At 48.1% G+C, this 18,886-nt stretch overlaps 1 protein-coding gene across 2 annotated transcripts in view; it reads left to right on the top strand.

Moving 5' to 3' along the window:
• The first annotated feature begins 1,247 nt into the window (after nucleotides 1-1,247).
• The window catches only part of ACVR1B (activin A receptor type 1B), a 29,330-nt gene continuing 11,691 nt past the window's right edge, over nucleotides 1,248-18,886 (top strand). For both annotated transcript variants that reach the window (XR_008508913.1, XM_036399981.2), the window contains exons 1-3: nucleotides 1,248-1,415; nucleotides 15,866-16,105; nucleotides 17,026-17,274. Coding sequence is in view for 1 of the 2 variants with exons in the window: in XM_036399981.2 (XP_036255874.1) it covers nucleotides 1,292-1,415; nucleotides 15,866-16,105; nucleotides 17,026-17,274 (613 nt within the window). In the remaining variant the exon portion in view is untranslated. The remainder of the gene's footprint in view (nucleotides 1,416-15,865; nucleotides 16,106-17,025; nucleotides 17,275-18,886) is intronic.

The following is an 18,886-nucleotide window of genomic DNA, read 5'->3' as shown; positions in this document are numbered from 1 at the left end:
ACACACACACTGTGCACACACATCATGTTTGAACAAACACATCACACATTTGCACACACATCAGACATGGCTGCACACATGAACAACGCCTGAACACACACATTACACACTGTGCACATACATCAGACACAAACAACACGGGAATACACCAATCACACATGTGCACACACACATCAGACATGGATGCACACATGAACAACACCTGAACACACACATTACACACTGTGCACACACATCAGACATGGATGCACACATGAACAACGCCTGAACACACACATCACACACTGTGCACACACATCAGACATGGCTGAACAATGCCTGAACACACACATCACACAGTACACACACACATCATGTTTGAATCACACACTGTGCAGACACACCAGACACAAACAATGCCTGAGCACCTGCACATCACACATGTGCACACACATCATGTTTGAACATACAAATCACACGTGTGCACACACAAGCGATACAACACCTGAACACATACATCATACACTATGCACACACGTCATGTTTGAATACACACTCTGCACACAAATCATGTTTGGACACACCAATCACACATGTGCACACACACCATACACAAAAATCACACTCACATATCACACGCATATCTCACACACTTATCACACATGTATCTCACCCATATCACACCCATATATCACACTTATCACACACTTCTCTAATGCATATCTTACACACTTATCACACCCATATCTCACACTTATTTCACACATACCTCACACATCACACACATATATCTCACACACTTATCACACCCATCTCTCCCATATCACACAATTATCTCACACATATTTACACACTTATCACACCCATATCATACTCATATCACACATATCTTACACTTATCCCATACGTATCTCACACATATTTACACACTTATCACACCCATCTCTCCCATATCACACAATTATCTCACACACATTTACACACTTATCACACCCATCTCTGCCATATCACACAATTATCTCACACATATTTACACACTTATCACACTCATCTCTGCCATATCACACACTCATCTCACGCATGCCTTACACACTTATCACACCCATATCATACACATCTCACTCTTATCTCCCCCTTATCTCCCCTCCCCAGCCTGGGGTCCCCTCCCGCTGTCCCCCCCCTCCCCTCCCGAGTGCGCACGCGCGGGTTCGCCCCGCCCCCTCCCCTTTAGCCCCGCCCCCGGCCCCGCCCCCGCTCCCCCTCCCTCCGGCGCTGCGGCCGCTCCGCTCCGAGGCCGCGGCGCGTCCCCGCCATGGCCGCCCGGGCCCCCCGCTTCCCTCCGGCCCCTCCCGCCGCCCGCCGCTCCCCGCCGATCCCCGCCGCCCTCCTGCCCGTCCTGCTCCTGCTCGTGGCCGGCCCGCTCGGCGGGGCCCGCGGTGAGTGAGCGGCCGCGCCGGACCCGGCCCGCACCGGGCACAACATGGCGGCGCCCCCGCCCCCGCCGTGAGGGGAACGGGGAGGACCGGGGAGGGGTCGTGAGGGGGAGCGAGGAACGATGGAGGGAGGCGATGTGGGGAGCTGAGGGCAGCGGGGAGGAAGGGCCGGGGCCTGCCCGGGCCTGGGGGCGGCTGTGGGGCGGGCGGGTGTGGGGCGGCTGTGGGGTGAGGCTCTGGGGAGGTTTTAGGGTGAGGGAAAGGGGGTGAGAGATGGCTGGGGGTGTGAGGAGGCCCTGAGGAGTTTGGGGGCGGGGAGACTCAGGGGTGGGTGTTCCAGGGTGGTGGATCATGGGGTGGGGGAGGCGAGAGGCTTGGAGGTGCCTGGAGGTGCCCCCAAGGCTGCGAGGAGGCTCCTGAGGGGTTTGGGGCGTGGATAGGTGTGGGTGTTTCAGGGTGAAAAGAAAGATTTGGGGGTGGGATCTATGGGGGTTAGGGGGTCTGGAAGAAACGGGGATTCTTTAGGCATCAAGGACGTGTGTTGGATGTTTGGGGCGCTCAGGGGCTCGCAGGTGGGGCATGGATAGGTGTGGGTGTTTCAGGGTGAAGGGAAGGATTTGGGGTGGGATCTATGGGGTTAGGGGTTCTGGAAGCAGGAGGGACTCCGAAGGCATCAAGGATGTGTGCTGGATGTTTGGGGGGTGTGGATAGGGGTGGGTGTTTCAGGGTTAAGGGAAGGATTTGGGGTGAGATCTATGGGGTTAGGGGTTCTGGAAGCAGAGGGGACTCTGAAGGCATCAAGGATGTGTGTTGGGTGTTTGGGGGGCATGGATAGGTGTGGGTGTTTCAGGGTGAAAACAAGGATTTGGGGGTGAAATCCATGGGGTTAGGGGTTCTTAAATGAGGGGGGGACTCTGAAGGCATCAGGAATATGTGTTGGGTGTTTGGAAGGTGTGGATAGGGGTGGGTGTTTCAGGGTGAAGGATTTGGGGTGGGATCTATGGGGTTAAGGGTTCTGGAAGCAGGAGTGACACTGAAGGCATCAGGGATGTGTGCTGGATGTTTGGGGGGTGTGGATAGGGGTGGGTGTTTCAGGGTGAAGGATTTGAGGTGGGATCTATGGGGTTAAGGGTTCTGGAAGCAGAGGGGACTCTTGACAGCATCAAGGACGTGTGTTGAGTGTTTGGGGGCTCACAGGGGGTGTGGATAGGTGTGGGTGTTTCAGGGTGAAGGATTTGGGGTGAGATCTATGGGGTTAAGGGTTCTGGAAGCAGGAGGGACTCTGAAGGCATCAGGGATGTGTGTTGGGTGTTTGGGGGGCATCGATAGGTGTGGGTGTTTCAGGGTGAAGGATTTGGGGTGGGATCCATGGTATTAGGGGTTCTGGAAGCAGGAGGGACTCTTGACAGCATCAAGGACGTGTGTTGGGTGTTTGGGGGCTCACAGGGGGTGTGGATAGGGGTGGGTGTTTCAGGGTGAAGGATTTGGGGTGAGATCTATGGGGTTAAGGGTTCTGGAAGCAGAGGGGACTCTTGACAGCATCAAGGACGTGTGTTGGGTGTTTGGGGGCTCACAGGGGTGTGTGGTTTGTGTGAACCAGAGCTGGTTTGGGGTTTTGTGGGGTGGGGATGTGTCAGGGAGAGGCAGCAGCAGTTGGGGCTGGAGGTGGCTCCCAGTGCTGGGGGTCCTGCAGTGCCAGGGATGCTCTGAAGAGGCCTGGGCTCCCCTTGGGAGGAGATTTAGGAGCTTTCAGCCTCAGGTTTTGGGAGCTAACGATGGAAATTGGGATTTATGGGTTTCACAGGGGATAGGCTTGGGGGTCTCAGAGGTGTTTTCTGGGCTTGTCACAGAGATGTGGATCAGCCCAAGGTGGGAAGTGCCACCGTGTTGTCGTGGAATTTCTGGAGTTTGTGGCCTCTTCCCCACTGTCCTGTGGCCCTTGCTGGGGTGAACTTGGCAGCCCCCCGTGCCCCAGAGGTGTGTCTGTACCATCCAGCCCTCTGCAATCTGCACTTTGGGCTTTTAAGGAAACCTTTCCATACCCTGAGCTTCTGGAGCAGCTGTAAATATTTGTTTGGAAGGAGGTGAGGGAAGAAGAACTCCTTGTGTCAGTTGTTTGTTCCATGTTGATCCTTTTCCTTTCCCTGATCCTGCTGCTCATGGGGGAAGAGTGAGAGGTCTCAGCTCTGGGCTTGGGAGGAGCAGGAGGCTCCTTTGGGCTTTTAAGGAAACCTTTCCATACCCTGAGCTTCTGGAGCAGCTGTAAATATTTGTTTGGAAGGAGGTGAGGGAAGAGCTCTTTGTGTCAGTTGTTTGTTCCATGTTGATCCTTTTCCTTTCCCTGGTCCTGCTGCTCATGGGGGAAGAGTGAGAGGTCTCAGCTCTGGGCTTGGGAGGAGCAGGAGGCTCCTTTGGGCTTTTAAGGAAACCTTTCCATACCCTGAGCTTCTGGAGCAGCTGTAAATATTTGTTTGGAAGGAGGTGAGGGAAGAGCTCTTTGTGTCAGTTGTTTGTTCCATGTTGATCCTTTTCCTTTCCCTGGTTCTGCTGTTCGTGGGGGTAGAGTGAGAGGTCTCAGCTCTGGGGTTGGGAGGAGCAGGAGGCTCCTTTGGGCTTTTAAGGAAACCTTTCCATACCCTCTTTGGGCTTTTAAGGAAACCTTTCCATACCCTGAGCTTCTGGAGCAGCTGTAAATATTTGTTTGGAAGGAGGTAAGGGAGGAAGAACTCTTTGTGTTTCGCTTGTTTGTTCCGTGTTGATCCTTTTCCTTTCCCTGGTTCTGCTGCTCATGGGGGAAGAGTGAGAGGTCTCAGCTCTGGGCTTGGGAGGAGCAGGAGGATTCTGCTGCAGGTTTGGGACAAACAGAGGATCTCAGCTCCAGTTTTAGGAAGGAAATTGATTTGGGATGAACTGGAAGAAAGATTTTCCCAGAGGAAAACCTTGACTGAACATCTTTGGGGACAGAGGATGGGCTGGTGGCCACTCTGGTGTTCAGGGCTTCCAGAGCAGTCCAGCTCTGTGGCCATGGAGGTGATCACTGTTGTGTAACTCAGGGACCTGTTCTGACAGGTTCCACTGTTGGAATATTTTTCTCCTCCCCAACCTCTCACCGTTTGTGCTCTGCATTCCCACCTGACGGTCGGAGGGTAATAACTCTGTGTGTGTGTGTGTGTGCGGATCTGGGCTTGTTAGAGCACAGAAAATGGCTTCAAACCTCACCTGGGCAGCAGGTGAGGCTTTACCTGGGAGTTCTGGGAATTTGGGGGTAGAAATGAGCTTTTGGGAGGAGAGCAGCTGTGTTTTGGTGGAACCCCAGCCTTACAAGGGTGTTTCAGCTCCTCTGTGCTAAGTGGCAGAGCAGGATCAGATCAGACTCGTGGCACGGCTGTTCTCAGGCTTTCACTTAGCTAAAAACCGGTGTTTATTAAAAAAAAAAAATCCTAATTAATAAACAGGAAAAGCCCAATTGACTGTACAAATCCCCTGGAAACTTGGCGACTCCCGGTGCCTTTGATTTTGGCCTCTACGAGTGCTGATTGTTTCCGCTTTTATTCAGTGCAAGGTGTGAGCTCAGCCTGGGCTGGAGGGAGCTGCACTCATGGAATGAGGTGCAGGGATCACCCTGGGAATTGTTCTCTGCTCCAGCAGCCACCGTGCACGTTTGGAATGCAGGGGCTGCCCTCGCTATTGTGCTTCATACCAGAGATTTAACAGCTACTTATTTCGGGAAAGGCTGGGGAAAAAAAAATCTGAATTTCTGCAGGGCTAGAGAGCCAGGAATCTCTGTTCCTGTGCACACAACAGTCCTCTGGCGCCTTCTCAAAAAAAAACCAAAAAAAAAAGAAAATAATCTTAAAAAAAGAAAGGAAAATAATCTTAAAAAAAAGGGGAAATAATCTTAAAAAAAAGGGAAATAATCTTAAAAAAAGAAAGGAAAATAATCAAGGAAAATAATCTTTAAAAAATAAGGAAAATATTCAAGGAAAATCATCCTTAAAAAAAGAAAGGAAAATAATCAAGGAAAATCATCTTAAAAAAAAGAGAAATAATCAAGGAAAATAATCTTAAAAAAAGAAAGGAAAATAATCAAGGAAAATAATATTTAATAAACAAGGAAAATAATCAATCTTTAAAAAAAAGAAAGGAAAATAATCAAGGAAAATAATCTTAAAAAGAAAAAAGGAAAATAATCTTAAAAAAAGAAAGGAAAATAATCAAGGAAAATAATCTTAAAAAGAAAAAAGGAAAATAATCTTTAAAAAAAGAAAGGAAAATAATCAAGGAAAATAATCTTTAAAAAAAAGGGAAATTATCAAGGAAAATAATCTTTAAAAAAAGAGAAAATCTTTAAAAAACAAGGAAAATAATCAATCTTTAAAAAAAAAAGGAAAATAATCAAGGCTCCTTTGCAAAGGGGTGTTGCAGGTTGGCTTTGCTTGAAATAAATCAAAAACCCACCCTGGGGGAATAATTTTGGGGCAGCAGATTTTATTATTAACACCACCTGCTTCAAATATTTACCCAGTTAAATCAGGCAAACTCTGCTTGAGATCCCGAACTTCTATCCTACAACTTTCCAAGAAAGCCTTTCCCTAACTGGAAATTACAAACAGTGTCCAACAAACATTCTTGAACTCGTCCAGCTCCTTGGCCAGACAGCTTGGGTTGGTTTTTGCTTTTTTAATTTGTTGATTTTTTGGGGTTTTTTTTGTGCTTTTCCCTGCCAGCAGTGGATGCTCCGGAAGCGGCTGTTGCGAAAGGAGCCCGGTCCAACGTCAGCTCTGTCAGCAGCAAGCAAAGTTCACTGGGTGGTGACAGGGGGAATGTGTCCTGCCCTGAGCACAGCAGGCAGCAATTGCTTCTCTGGTTTATAGAGATGAAATTCTGCCTGGGAACTCCTTATTTAAGCTCCTGGTTCTCAGCTACCCTGTGCTTCTCACTGTTTATTTCTTTTTTTTTTTTTTTTTTTCAGTAGAAAAACAGAGCTTTTCCTGTATTTTAAATCTTGATAAAGTCTTGCTGCTTTTTGTGGCCTTCTTGGGAGCGTGGATTGCTGGGTGTGGGGATGTTGACCACATATTAAACAATTTCCACTCTGGAAAAGCCTGAGAAAAGCCAGGCTGGGTCTGAAGTGTTGTTGATAAACGTGGGCATCAGGTGTGCAGGGTGTGTGTGGTCTCTTGGCTCTAAACTGCTTTCCTGACCAGTTAAAACACAAAATAGCTGTGAGCCCAGAGAGGAAATGGGGAGCTCTGCGTCCCTGTGCTGGGTGCAAGAGCAACAGCAGAAACATCAAGGCTTCTTCTAATTAACCTCTTAATGATGAGGCTCCTGTCAGTTCCTAAGAGTTGTTGATAAACGTGGGCATCAGGTGTGCAGGGTGTTCTTCCCCCCAGCACCAGTGTGTGTGTGGTCTCTTGGCTCTAAACTGCTTTCCTGACCAGTTAAAACACAAAATAGCTGTGAGCCCAGAGAGGGAATGGGGAGCTGTGTGTCCCCAGAGCAACAGCAGAAACATCAAGGCTTCTTCTAATTAACCTCTTAATGATGAGGCTCCTGTCAATTCCTTATTTACAATTCATTCAGAAGCTCTTTTGTGCTCCTGGAGTAGATGCAGGGAAAGTTCTGCACTTTAAAGCCACATTCTTCCTGCCTCTTTTATTATTTTTTTTTTAATTCTTTTTTCCATTTCGTGGGTTTTTCTTGTCAGCCCTGCTGCCTTCACGTCAGGTCCAGCCTGTGCCAGGAGACTCCAGCCAGCTCAAAGAACTTGAGACTCTTCCTTCCAACTTGAAATATCCCAGGATAATGCTTAGTTTCTGGATGACTTGCTTTAAAGTGCTTTGTTTTTTTCATAGTGCTTTGCAGCTGATTTTAACTCTGTTTTGTGTAGCAGCAGTGGGTCAGTAAATAAGCAGCAAAGAGAAAAGTTTTGGTTCCAAACAGGAGGAGAAATTGGAAGGGAAATGAGGAGTGGGGAAGGTGCTTGAGGTGGTGGTGCTGTACCTATGGAAGGGCTCCTTTCTTCAGCTCCTCAGTGAGGAATGGGCAGGGACAGCATCCAGAGCTGGCCTAACACTGGAGTTTGGAGGCAGTGAGTGGAGCTAAGCTGGCTCTGGGGTTTGGAGGGGACACCTGGGGAGCCACTTTGGACTTGAGTTTATCCCAGCAAGGGGTGGAGGATCCCCACTGGGGACACCAAGCAGGTGAATATGAGTATGAAGGGCCAGCAAGGTGATCAGAGGGCTGGAGCACCTCTCCTGTGAGGAAAGGATGGGACAACTGGCATCGTCCAGCATGGAGAACAGAAGCTTTGGGCTGACCTGATTGTGGCCTTTGCAGCATTTGAAGGGAGTCTGCAAGAAAAAAAAAAGGGGGGAGAATCTTTCCAAGGAGCTCCAGGACAAGAGGGAATGGTTTCCCAGTGCCAGAGGGCAGGGCCAGGTGAGATTTTGGCAAGAAATTCCTCCCTGGGAGGGTGCTGAGGCCCTGGCACAGAGAAGCTGGGGCTGCCCCTTCTGTGGAAGTGTCCAAGGCCAGGTTGGAGGGGGCTTGGAGCCACCTGAGAGAGTGGAAGATGTCCCTGCTCATGGCAGTGGGGTGGAACAAAAAGAGCTTTAAGGTCCCTTCCAACCCAAGCCCTTCCAGGATTCCATGATAATATAATGGAATAATAATATTCCATGATAATATAACAGAATAATAACATTCCATGAGAATATAACAGAATAATAACATTCCATGAGAATATAATGGAATAATAATATTTCATGAGAATATAACAGAATAATAACATTCCATGAGAATATAATGGAATAATAACATTCCATGATAATATAAGGGAATAATAACATTCCATGAGAATATAATGGAATAATAATATTCCATGAGAATATAACAGAATAATAACATTCCATGAGAATATAACAGAATAATAACATTCCATGAGAATATAATGGAATAATAACATTCCATGAGAATATAATGGAATAATAATATTCCATGATAATATAACAGAATAATAACATTCCATGAGAATATAACGGAATAATAACATTCCATGAGAATATAATGGAATAATAATATTCCATGAGAATATAATGGAATAATAACATTCCATGAGAATATAATGGAATAATAATATTCCATGATAATATAACAGAATAATAATATTCCATGAGAATATAATGGAATAATAACATTCCATGAGAATATAATGGAATAATAATATTCCATGAGAATATAACAGAATAATAATATTCCATGAGAATATAATGGAAAGCAAATCTTGATTCTTTCAGTCCTTCATCAGGTGGCTCGGTGTCCCCTCATCTTTGCCCCTGGGAAGGGAGCTGGCTGTTTCCTTGGAGCTCTGCTCCTTTATCCAGCTGGACAAGGAGCACACAGGGACTGCTGGGCACACCTGGGCTCCCTCAGCATGAATTCCTGACCCTGTGGGATCCAGGTTGCTCTTTTTTATTTTGGCACAGCACAGAGCCAGACACTGACAGGTATTTCTTTCTTCCAAGCATGTTTACACACGTCCCTCCTCATTAAAGCATCCAAAGAAGCTGCAGAGCTCCAAAACCAATTGTTGCCCATTTCTGTTGCTGAAATTATTCTGCTGCAGCATGAAACTGGTGCTCCCAGAGTGGGGCTCATTAAGTTTGGTGCTGCACAAAGAGAAAATCAACTGCAGCTCCTGTTCCCTCAAAGTCAGGGGAATCGTTCTTTCAGCCTCAATTCAAATTGTTGAAAAAGAACAGCAGCTACAATCCCTGCAAAAAAAAAAAAAAAAAAAAAAAAACAAAAAAAAATCTGTTTGTCTGGTAAATACGTGGGTGGTTATTGGCAATTTTATCAATGATCATCTTCAGGTTAATTATCCTCATCCATATTGATCAGGGAGAGTTCAGCCCTGAGAAAATGGCATCTTCCTTAGGCACAGCTTTGGGAGATGCTGGAAAATGTATCCCTAAAGGTGGTTAACACCATTGCAGGGGATTCTGCTGTGAAACTTTCCCCTGTCTAGCTGCAGAGACATCTTGACACATGCAACTCTGTGTGAGAATAAATCCGTGCAAAATGAGCTGGGAGAGTTGCTGGGAAAGGAGGAAAAATGTTCTTTGCCTGTCAGAGCTCAGTGTTTGAGTCTCCCTGGAGCACAGAGCTCGAATCTACAGCCCCCCACCTGTTTGTCTGGATCCATTTTGGGAATACAGGTTCTTTTCATGGGGGGGGTTTGGAGGGAGAGAGCCAGCACTTGGTTTTTTCCTTTTTTCTGTGGTTGATGCAGGGGGATTTGGACACCTCTGTGCTCCAGGACCCTTTCAGAGCTGGGGCTGTAACCTGGGAGCCTCATGGGGAGCAGAAGGAATCAAACCCTGGGCTGGGCTGGTCAAGGATTGAGGAGAGGTCACTCAACACTGCCAATAAATAAATAATTTTGTTGTTGTCAGTGCTGAGTGACCTCTCAGGTTTTGATGAACAGCAGTGAGGCCCAGCCTTGGATATCAAATCCCAGCAAGGTTTGCTCCAACCTGCTCCATCCCTCCAGTGAGAACAAAGCTTTTCAAGTTTGTTTGGATCCATTTTGGGAATACAGGTTCTTTTCATGGGGTTAGGGTTAGGGTTAGGGTTAGGAGGGAGAGAGCCAGCACTTGGTTTTTTTCCTCTTTGCTGTGATTAATGCAGAGGGATATGGACACCTCTGTGCCCCAGGATCCTTTCAGAGCTGTAACCCAGGAACCTCGTGGGGAGCAGAAGGAATCAAACCCTGGGCTGGGATAGTCAGGGATTGAGGAGAGATCACTCAGCATTGCCAATAAATAATATTTTTTTGTTATTGTCAGTGCTGAGTGGTCTCTCAGGTTTTGGTGAACAGCAGTGAGGCCCAGCCTCGCATCGACTCCCAGCAAGGTTTGCTCCATCCCCCCAGTGAGATCAAAGCTTTTCAAGCTTGTTTGGATCCATTTTGGGAATACAGGTTGTTTTCATGGGGTTAGGGTTAGGAGGGAGAGAGCCAGCCCTTGGTTTTTTCCTTTTTTCTGTGGTTGATGCAGGGGGATTTGGACACCTCTGTGCCCCAGGACCCTTTCAGATCTGGGGCTGTAACCTGGGAGCCTCATGGGGAGCAGAAGGAATCAAACCCTGGGCTGGGCTGGTCAAGGATTGAGGAGAGGTCACTCAACACTGCCAATAAATAAATAATTTTGTTGTTGCCAGTACTGAGTGGTCTCTCAGGTTTGGTGAACAGCAGTGAGGCCCAGCCTTGGATATCAAATCCCAGCAGGGTTCGTTCCATCCCTCCAGTGAGAACAAAGCTTTTCATGTTTGTTTGGATCCATTTTGGGAATACAGGTTCTTTTCATGGGGTTAGGGTTAGGGTTAGGAGGGAGAGAGCCATCCCAGTGGTTTTTTTGCCTTTTCTGGTTGATGCAGGGGGATATGGACACCTCTGTGCCCCAGGATCCTTTCAGAGCTGGGGCTGTAACCTGGGAGCCTCATGGGGAGCAGAAGGAATCAAACCCTGGGCTGGGATAGTCAGGGATTGAGGAGAGGTCACTCAATACTGCCAATAAATAAATTTTTTTGTTGTTATTGTCAGTACTGAGTGACCTCTCAGGTTTTGATGAACAGCAGTGAGGCCCAGCCTCAGATTGAATCCCAGCAAGGTTTGCTCCAACCTGCTCCATCCCTCCAGTGAGAACAAAGCTTTTCAAGCCTGTTTGGATCCATTTTGGGAATACAGGTTGTTTTCATGGGGTTAGGGTTAGGGTTAGGAGGGAGAGAGCCAGCCCAGTGGTTTTTTTCCCTTTTCTGGTTGATGCAGGGGGATATGGACACCTCTGTGCCCCAGGACCCTTTCAGAGCTGGGGCTGTAACCCAGGAACCTCGTGGGGAGCAGAAGGAGTCAAACCCTGGGCTGGGATAGTCAGGGATTGAGGAGAGGTCACTCAGCATTGCCCATAAATAATATTTTTTTGTTATTGTCAGTGCTGAGTGGTCTCTCAGGTTTTGGTGAACAGCAGTGAGGCCCAGCCTCGCATCGACTCCCAGCAAGGTTTGCTCCATCCCCCCAGTGAGGAGATCAAAGCTTTTCCTGCACAGGATCTGCAGCTGAACCTTGGGCTTGTTCAGGCCGTGTCTCTGAAGGGCTGGGCTGGGCTCTGGGTGCCGGGCTTTGGAGCAGGCTCAGCTCCAGCTCCTTGCACGCAGCCGCATCCCTGCGAGCGCGGGGGGAATGCAGCGCCCTGCCTCTGGGAACTGCTCCTTGTTTCCCTTCACCCCATCCATTTCCTTCAGCCCAGGCAGGTTTTTTATTAAGTAGATTATATGTTTGGCTCAATAGGAGCTTTTCTTCCCCAAGGAAAAAAAAGAATTCTGTTGGCATGAAAAGTCCTTTTATCCACTCCTGTCTCCTGCTTCGCCCTGGCTGCTCTCAGAGCACCTTGGAGATACCAGTGGGGGGCTCTGCTTCCCTGCCCACCTTCTGTCCCCCACCCAAGGGCAAACAACAGTTTGCTTTTTCCTGGCTTCTGAGAAGTTTCTGATAGAAGAATTTGCCTTTCTGTTTAAGCAAACTGGAGTTCCTGGACCCACATGAGTTGCTCTGGAATTCTCCTCTTTGCCAGGAGCTTCCCAGTGAGCCCTGGTGCAGACAGGCCTTTCCTCCCTGGCACACACAGAAAATTGCAGAGTTCCTGCCTGCAGCTTGAAGGTTCTGGCCAACAATACCTGGAAAACCCCTCAAGGGTCTCTGCTGAGAGGTGGAGAGAAGGACAGTGTGTGCTGAAGGCTCCATTCTCTTTGTTCTAGCTGCTCTCTAACCGTGGGGATTTTTGAGGTGCAAACATAAGAATTCAAGTTAAAAAAGAGCATTTGTCTCAGAGGGGGGTGAAGCTGTCTCAGGGTGAGGAGAAGCCGTGGGGCATCCCCCTCCTTTAGCAGGAAATTTTGGCTTTCTGCACACAGCAGATAAGGATCTCACTCTGTCTCCAAGCTGGGGCTCTGGTATCATACCTTGCAGGTAAACTGATTTTTTTGTTGTTGTTGTTTTTTAATCCTACAAATGAGACTGAGCAGACATGACCTGCTTCTCTGCTTTCCCTCTCAGTTTCAGGCCAGATAATTCACTCAGAATTTTACAAAACCAGTTTTAGTAGTGCATTGAAGTGTTTTGTTTGCTTTGTAGCTTCTGGAAGCAAAACTGCCATAGCCTAAATCTTGGAATTGAGACCTCAAAAATGAGTCTAACAGGAACAAAGTTCAGTTTTGTTGTATCTAAATCAAACTGAAAAGAACCTACACAGTGAAATGTGTGTGGGTTAAATGTTTTTAATTTGTACCTCGAGCTTTTGATAAGTAATAAGGGAGATGCTTTAAAAGACCATTTCCTTTTAAGTAGACATGAAGGCAGGAATGTGCCCTGGGTGCTCTTTGCCATCTCAGATTTTCATAAAATCTCCTTTATCACCAACCTTTGTTCCCCCAAGTGTGTGTATTTTTCAGAATTGTCTTTTCTGCATTCTGTTGACCATGGGAAAACACTGATCTTGGACCTGTTTGAAGTGCATGTTAGTGGAGGGGTTTTTTCCTTTCATTTCAACATTTCCTCTCAAAATCTTCAGAATCTCTGGATATTCCCCACCCTTCTCAACACAGATCAGCCTGCCCTGTCCCTTTTCTGTCCTGTGTCCCTTTTCTGTGACCTGTGCTGAGCACCTGGTAGGAAGCTCCATTTGCTCATGATTCTTTTCAAAGGTCTCTCACTCCACAGCTCTTCAGCTTTTGATCACAGAGTTACAGAACCATGAAATACCCTGAACTGGAAAGGGCCCACCAGGACCATCCAGTCCAATTCCTGCTCTTGTGGAGACATCCCAAAAACCCAAATCCTGAGCTCCTGGCAGCTTCAGGAGCCTGGGCAGTGCCCAGCACCCTCTGGGGGAAGAACCTTTCCCTGTACCCATCCTAAACCTCTCCTGACACAGCTCCAGCCCTTCCCTTTGCTCTCAGCACTGGCTTTTCACTGCAGCTTTGAATCTGTTGGTTCCAAACTAACCAGCACCCACATTGAGCCTGTCTGAAACAGCTCACAGCAGCAGCTGGAAAAGGAGGAGCAGAGTCCAGAGAGAATTAAGTGAATAGTAATGCAATTAGGCTGATTGATTTACCCAGCTCTCTGGGATAAGGGCTAATGGGTGTCTTCCTCCTAAAGGAACCCTGAGTAAATCAGGACCAGCTTGTTTTTCATTAAGCTTAGGGTAACATGGCCCCACACACAAGCGTTGAGGGTGATTTTGTGTGTGACTTCACACTGAGAGGATTTAGATCAGCTTGGGCAGAGTTAACTGTGGCACTTGTATCTTTTCAAACCCTTCTTCACACCCTCCCTACCTGAAAGCCCATTTCTGCAGCAGGTAAGGACTTGTTTTGGATTCCCTCTGGGAAGGCTGGGAGAGCTGATGAAAGCTGCTGAAAACCCAGCTTGCTGCTAAACAAGCCCCACCCTTCTTCTTGACATTGTTGGATTCCTCTTTGTTCCCAAGGATGGCAAGGCCTGAGGATTTGCTTACAGTTTTTCAGGCAGCTTGAGAAAAGTACAATGACAGCTGGGAGGTGGAAAAATGTGGGAATCTGCCTCAGAGTTTCTCCTTCTCTTTATCCAAATAATCTTTGTGGAGAGCAGGCAAAAAGCCAGGAATTTATTTGACCCAAGGTAGTGTCTCAGATCAGGAAAGCAGTTATTAAATAAGTGGCTGATCTAGCTGGGCGTGCACGCTTGGCTCGTGCACTCAGCTGGGATTGGGTTTGCTTTGGCCTCTGCCAGCTGCTCCCTGTCTCCCTGAGCTCAGGTGGTCATCCCTGGCCAGCAGGGAGCCTGCACACTCAGCTGGAGGAATTGTTGATTTTTGTGTTGAGTCTGACCCGAGATTGGGCTGGGAGAGGATCTCAGTCAGATCTCACCTGGATCTCGCCCAGTTTGCAGGAATGACTTGCTTGGGTCATGGCTGGTGGTCCCTGGCCTACCCAGATTAAGCAGCTCCAGGGAACCTGGATGCTCAGCCCAGGTGGAATCAGGTTTGAGGAATTGTTGGGTTTCGGTTGAGTCTGACCCGAGGTGGGGCTGGGAGAGGATCTCAGTCAGATCTCACCTGGATCTCGCCCAGATCTCACCTGGATCTCGCCCAGTTTGCAGGAATGACTTGGGTCATGGCTGGTGGTCCCTGGCCAGCCCAGATTAAGCAGCTCCAGGGAGCCTGGACACTCAGCCCAGGTGCAATCAGGTCAGTCAGTTGGAGGAATTGTTGATTTTTGTGTTGAGTCTGACCCGAGATTGGGCTGGGAGAGGATCTCAGTCAGATCTCACCTGGATCTCACCCAGTTTGCAGGCATGACTTGCTTGTGTCATGGCTGGTGGTCCCTGGCCAGCCCAGATTGGCAGCTCCAGGAAGCCTGGATGCTCAGCCCAGGTGGAATCAGGTTTGAGGAATTGTTGGGTTTCGGTTGAGTCTGACCCGAGGTGGGGCTGGGAGAGGATCTTGGTCAGATCTCGCCTGGATCTCACCCAGTTTGCAGGAATGACTTGCTTGGGTCATGGCTGGTGGTCCCTGGCCTACCCAGATTAAGCAGCTCCAGGGAACCTGGACACTCAGCCCAGGGGCAATCAGGTCAGTCAGTTGAAGGAATTGTTGATTTTTGTGTTGAGTCTGACCCGAGGTGGGGCTGGGAGAGGATCTCAGTCAGATCTCACCCAGTTTGCAGGCATGACTTGCTTGGGTCATGGCTGGTGGTCCCTGGCCAGCCCAGATTGGCAGCTCCAGGAAGCCTGGACACTCAGCCCAGGTGGAATCAGGTTTGAGGAATTGTTGGGTTTCGGTTGAGTCTGACCCGAGGTGGGGCTGGGAGAGGATCTCAGTCAGATCTCACCTGGATCTCGCCCAGTTTGCAGGCATGACTTGCTTGGGTCATGGCTGGTGGTCCCTGGCCTACCCAGATTAAGCAGCTCCAGGGAACCTGCACACTCAGCCCAGGTGCACTCAGGTCAGTCAGTTGGAGGAATTGTTGGGTTTGGGTTGAGTCAGTTGCAGGAATTGTTGGGTTTGGGTTGAGTCTGACCTGAGGTTGGGCTGGGAGAGGATCTCAGTCGGATCTCGCCCGGTTTGCAGGCATGACTTGGGTCATGGCTGGTGGTGATTGCAACAGGGGCAGGCAAAGGGCTGCCTGGACAGGCACCTCCTGGAAAGGCTCCTCTGCCTCCACAGTCTGTTTCATGCTGAAATTGGATTCTTGCAGGTCTGGAATACTGGGTATGACTTGTGCTGTTTGCAGAGCCGGTTCTTCCAGAGCTTGAGAGCGGCTCTTGAAATGGAGAATTTAAAGAAGGTTTCCTCTCCTTCGAGCTTTTGCTCTCTGTGGGTTTTAAGGGGTTGATCTTGTTTTGATTTCAGCTTTGACATGTCTGTGCTCTGACTGCAAACAAGCCAACTCCACGTGTGAGACGGACGGTGCCTGCATGGTCTCGGTCTTCAACCTGGATGGTGTCAAACACCACGTTCGGACCTGCATTCCTGAGGCAAAATTGATTCCTGCTGGGAAACCCTTCTATTGTCTGAGTTCAGAGGATCTGCGTAATACTCACTGCTGCTACTCCGATTTTTGCAACAAAATTGATTTAATGGTTCCCAGTGGTAAGTAGAGAGTGAGATAAATCATGTGTTTGAAGTGGGAGGAGAGGAGCTGTCTGTTTGGGATTGGGAATTTGGAGTTCTCAGCCCTGTTTTCACTTCTTTCCTTCAGTTGCTGCAGGAACTTGAGCTCTGGGTTTATTTCCTTCATCTGTAAAGTGGAAATAACAAACTACTTCAAATTCAAATGGGAATGTGTGTGTTCCCTTTGTCACTGAGCTGGCCCTGCCTTTATCAGCTGGTGTTGCTTCCCTTCCAAGACTCCAGATCTTTTCAGTGCTGAGCACAAGTAGAGGAGAATTGCAGCAGCTTCAGAGCAAAGTGTGTGGGGAGGAAGGTGCCTGTGTTCAGAACACATGCAGGGGAAGCAGCCCTGCCTCTGAGTGAGGGTGTGGGAAACTTCTGCTTCTCATTCCTGGGACAGAGAGGGCATGTGGTGCTTCCTCACACCTCCTACTTTCTGTTTTGGGCTGGTTTTTAGTGGGTGCTGGGAAGACTGCAGAGCCATTTTCCTTGGGAGCAGTGAGGAGGTCTCATCTGTGCTCAGAACAACAAAGAATTGTCTTCAGGTACAAGTTCACTGATTGTTGCAGGGCGAAAGGGAAAGAGGGAGCAGGGAGCCCTGGCCAACAGGTTGAGTTCAAATGGAAGGTGAACTGCAGAGTGTTCTGGAAAATCAGCCCAGAACACGCTCCTGTCTAAGAGAGTGAATGAACAGCCCATAATCCCTGATCCCACAAAACTTCTTTTTGGGGTTTCAGCTGCATTTTTCCTGCTTGATGATCATCCCCACCTTAACACTCTTATTTAATATATCCCCAGCCTAAAATTGTCCAGGCTCTGAGAGAGCAGTAAACCACTCAAAAAGTCCTCAAAGCAATGATAATTTTCTCCAAATATCTGTTTGTTTTTCTCCTGCCAAGGACACCTGAAGGACAACGAGCCCCCGTCGAGCTGGGGTCCGGTGGAGCTGGTGGCCGTGATTGCCGGGCCCGTGTTCCTCGTGTTTGTTGTCATGATCATCGTGGTCTTCGTGTTCCACCACCACCAACGGGTCTATCACAACCGCCAGAGGCTGGACATGGAAGATCCTTCTTGTGAAATGTGCCTTTCCAAGGACAAGACCTTGCAAGATCTGGTCTATGATCTCTCCACCTCCGGCTCTGGCTCAGGTATTGCGAGATGCTGGGATGTGATCAGTGAGAATTTGCACTTGGCTCCTTGGGCTGGTGGTTGCCACAGCTTTGCTGCCTCAGAGCCTGTTCAGGGGGTTTGTCATGAGGAGCTTGAAGGGATGTTTAAATTCAGTCTCATGTCTGTTCAGGTAGGAGCAAATTTAACTGTTGCTCCTACCTGAACAGACATGAGACTGTTAAATTCCTCCTTAATTTAAGGAGGAATTCTTTAAATTAAGGAGGAATTTAACTAGGAATTAAATTAAGGAATTTAACTAGGAATTCCTCCTAGTTAAATTCCTCCTTAACTGCAAGAGCAAAGAGCTGCATTTGTTCCCATTTTAGCCTTGGAACAGGATTTGGCTTGGAAACAGCCATTAACTGCTGACCTGTGTGTTGTTGGATGTCACCTGCATCAAAGCTGCAGGAAAATGGGGAAGATCCCAGCAGATCAACATTTTATGGTGCAAATAGTGCATTTGCACAGCTCATTTCATCCCAAAGAACCCTTGGGTCTTCCCAGGTGGATGATGTGCAGTGTTTGCTTCTGTAGCACTTGAAAGGAGTCCCCAGAATAGATGGAAAGTCCCAGTTTAGTGGTGGCTTTGAACTAGGAATGTAGTTGGGTTAAAGAATATAAGGAATTCTGCAGCAGATGGAAACTGCAGGAAAATCCACAGAGGCAGAGAATGTCACAACCTGAGATTTGACCAGGGAATAAACCCTCAGCAGCACATCTGCTGCTATATATAAAATATTTGGGATCTTTTCTATGTATACTGTGGGCAGGTGAGCTCAGTGCTTTCTGTAAGCAATGGCAGTGATGTTGGAACTCCTTTCTTAAGATAAATTTGGGGGGATTTCTGCTTTTTAGCAGCAACTGACTTCAAGTTCCATTCTTTGCATATTGAGGCTGCAGTTCCTTTCATCTCTGGTGGAACAGAACTTCCCCAACTGCTGCTCCTTGCTGGATCTCTGCTTCACAGCAAAATTCAGATGCTGCCCAAGCAGTGGCACATCCCACACAGGAGCTGCCACCATTCCCTGGTTTGGGTCTTGCTCAGGCTCCCAAGTTGTTATCAAATGTGGATCCTGCTGGGTTTGAGGACATTTTTCAGCCTCTGGGATTTCAGGAGCTTTTTTGCCACCACAGTGTAGGAATGTGCCCCCTGTTGACAGAGTGACCAAACTGTCCTTGGTCTCCTTAAAAAGGGAAAAAGCCCAGAAGTTTCTTTCCTCAATCAGCAAAGAAGACACCTCATAGGACCTGAGGGACTTCACCTCAAACTTAAGGAGAGCCAATGGGACAGGAGCCAAAAAGTCCCACCTGAGCAATTCATTAGAAAAAGAAGAGAACAAAAGAACTGATTGCTTTTGTGGGGTGCTTTACCAGGAGCAAAAACCTCGAGTTTTCTGTATAGAGAGATTTGTTATTTTGCCTTTTATGAAAACTTTTCTGTTTCCAGCACCACCACAGAAGCCATCCTGCTGATTTTATGCCTTCTGAGGTAGCTGAGCTATCTTGGGTGTGAAATAGATCTCCAAGAGCTGATGAGACCTGGCTCAAAGAGACCTTTATAGCAGTGGAGTTACTTTTTTCCCCTGTTGC

The sequence above is a fragment of the Molothrus ater genome, chromosome 30, assembly GCF_012460135.2.
Source record: "Molothrus ater isolate BHLD 08-10-18 breed brown headed cowbird chromosome 30, BPBGC_Mater_1.1, whole genome shotgun sequence".
Classification (NCBI taxonomy): domain Eukaryota; kingdom Metazoa; phylum Chordata; class Aves; order Passeriformes; family Icteridae; genus Molothrus; species Molothrus ater.
This window is presented reverse-complemented; position numbering and strand designations above follow the sequence as displayed.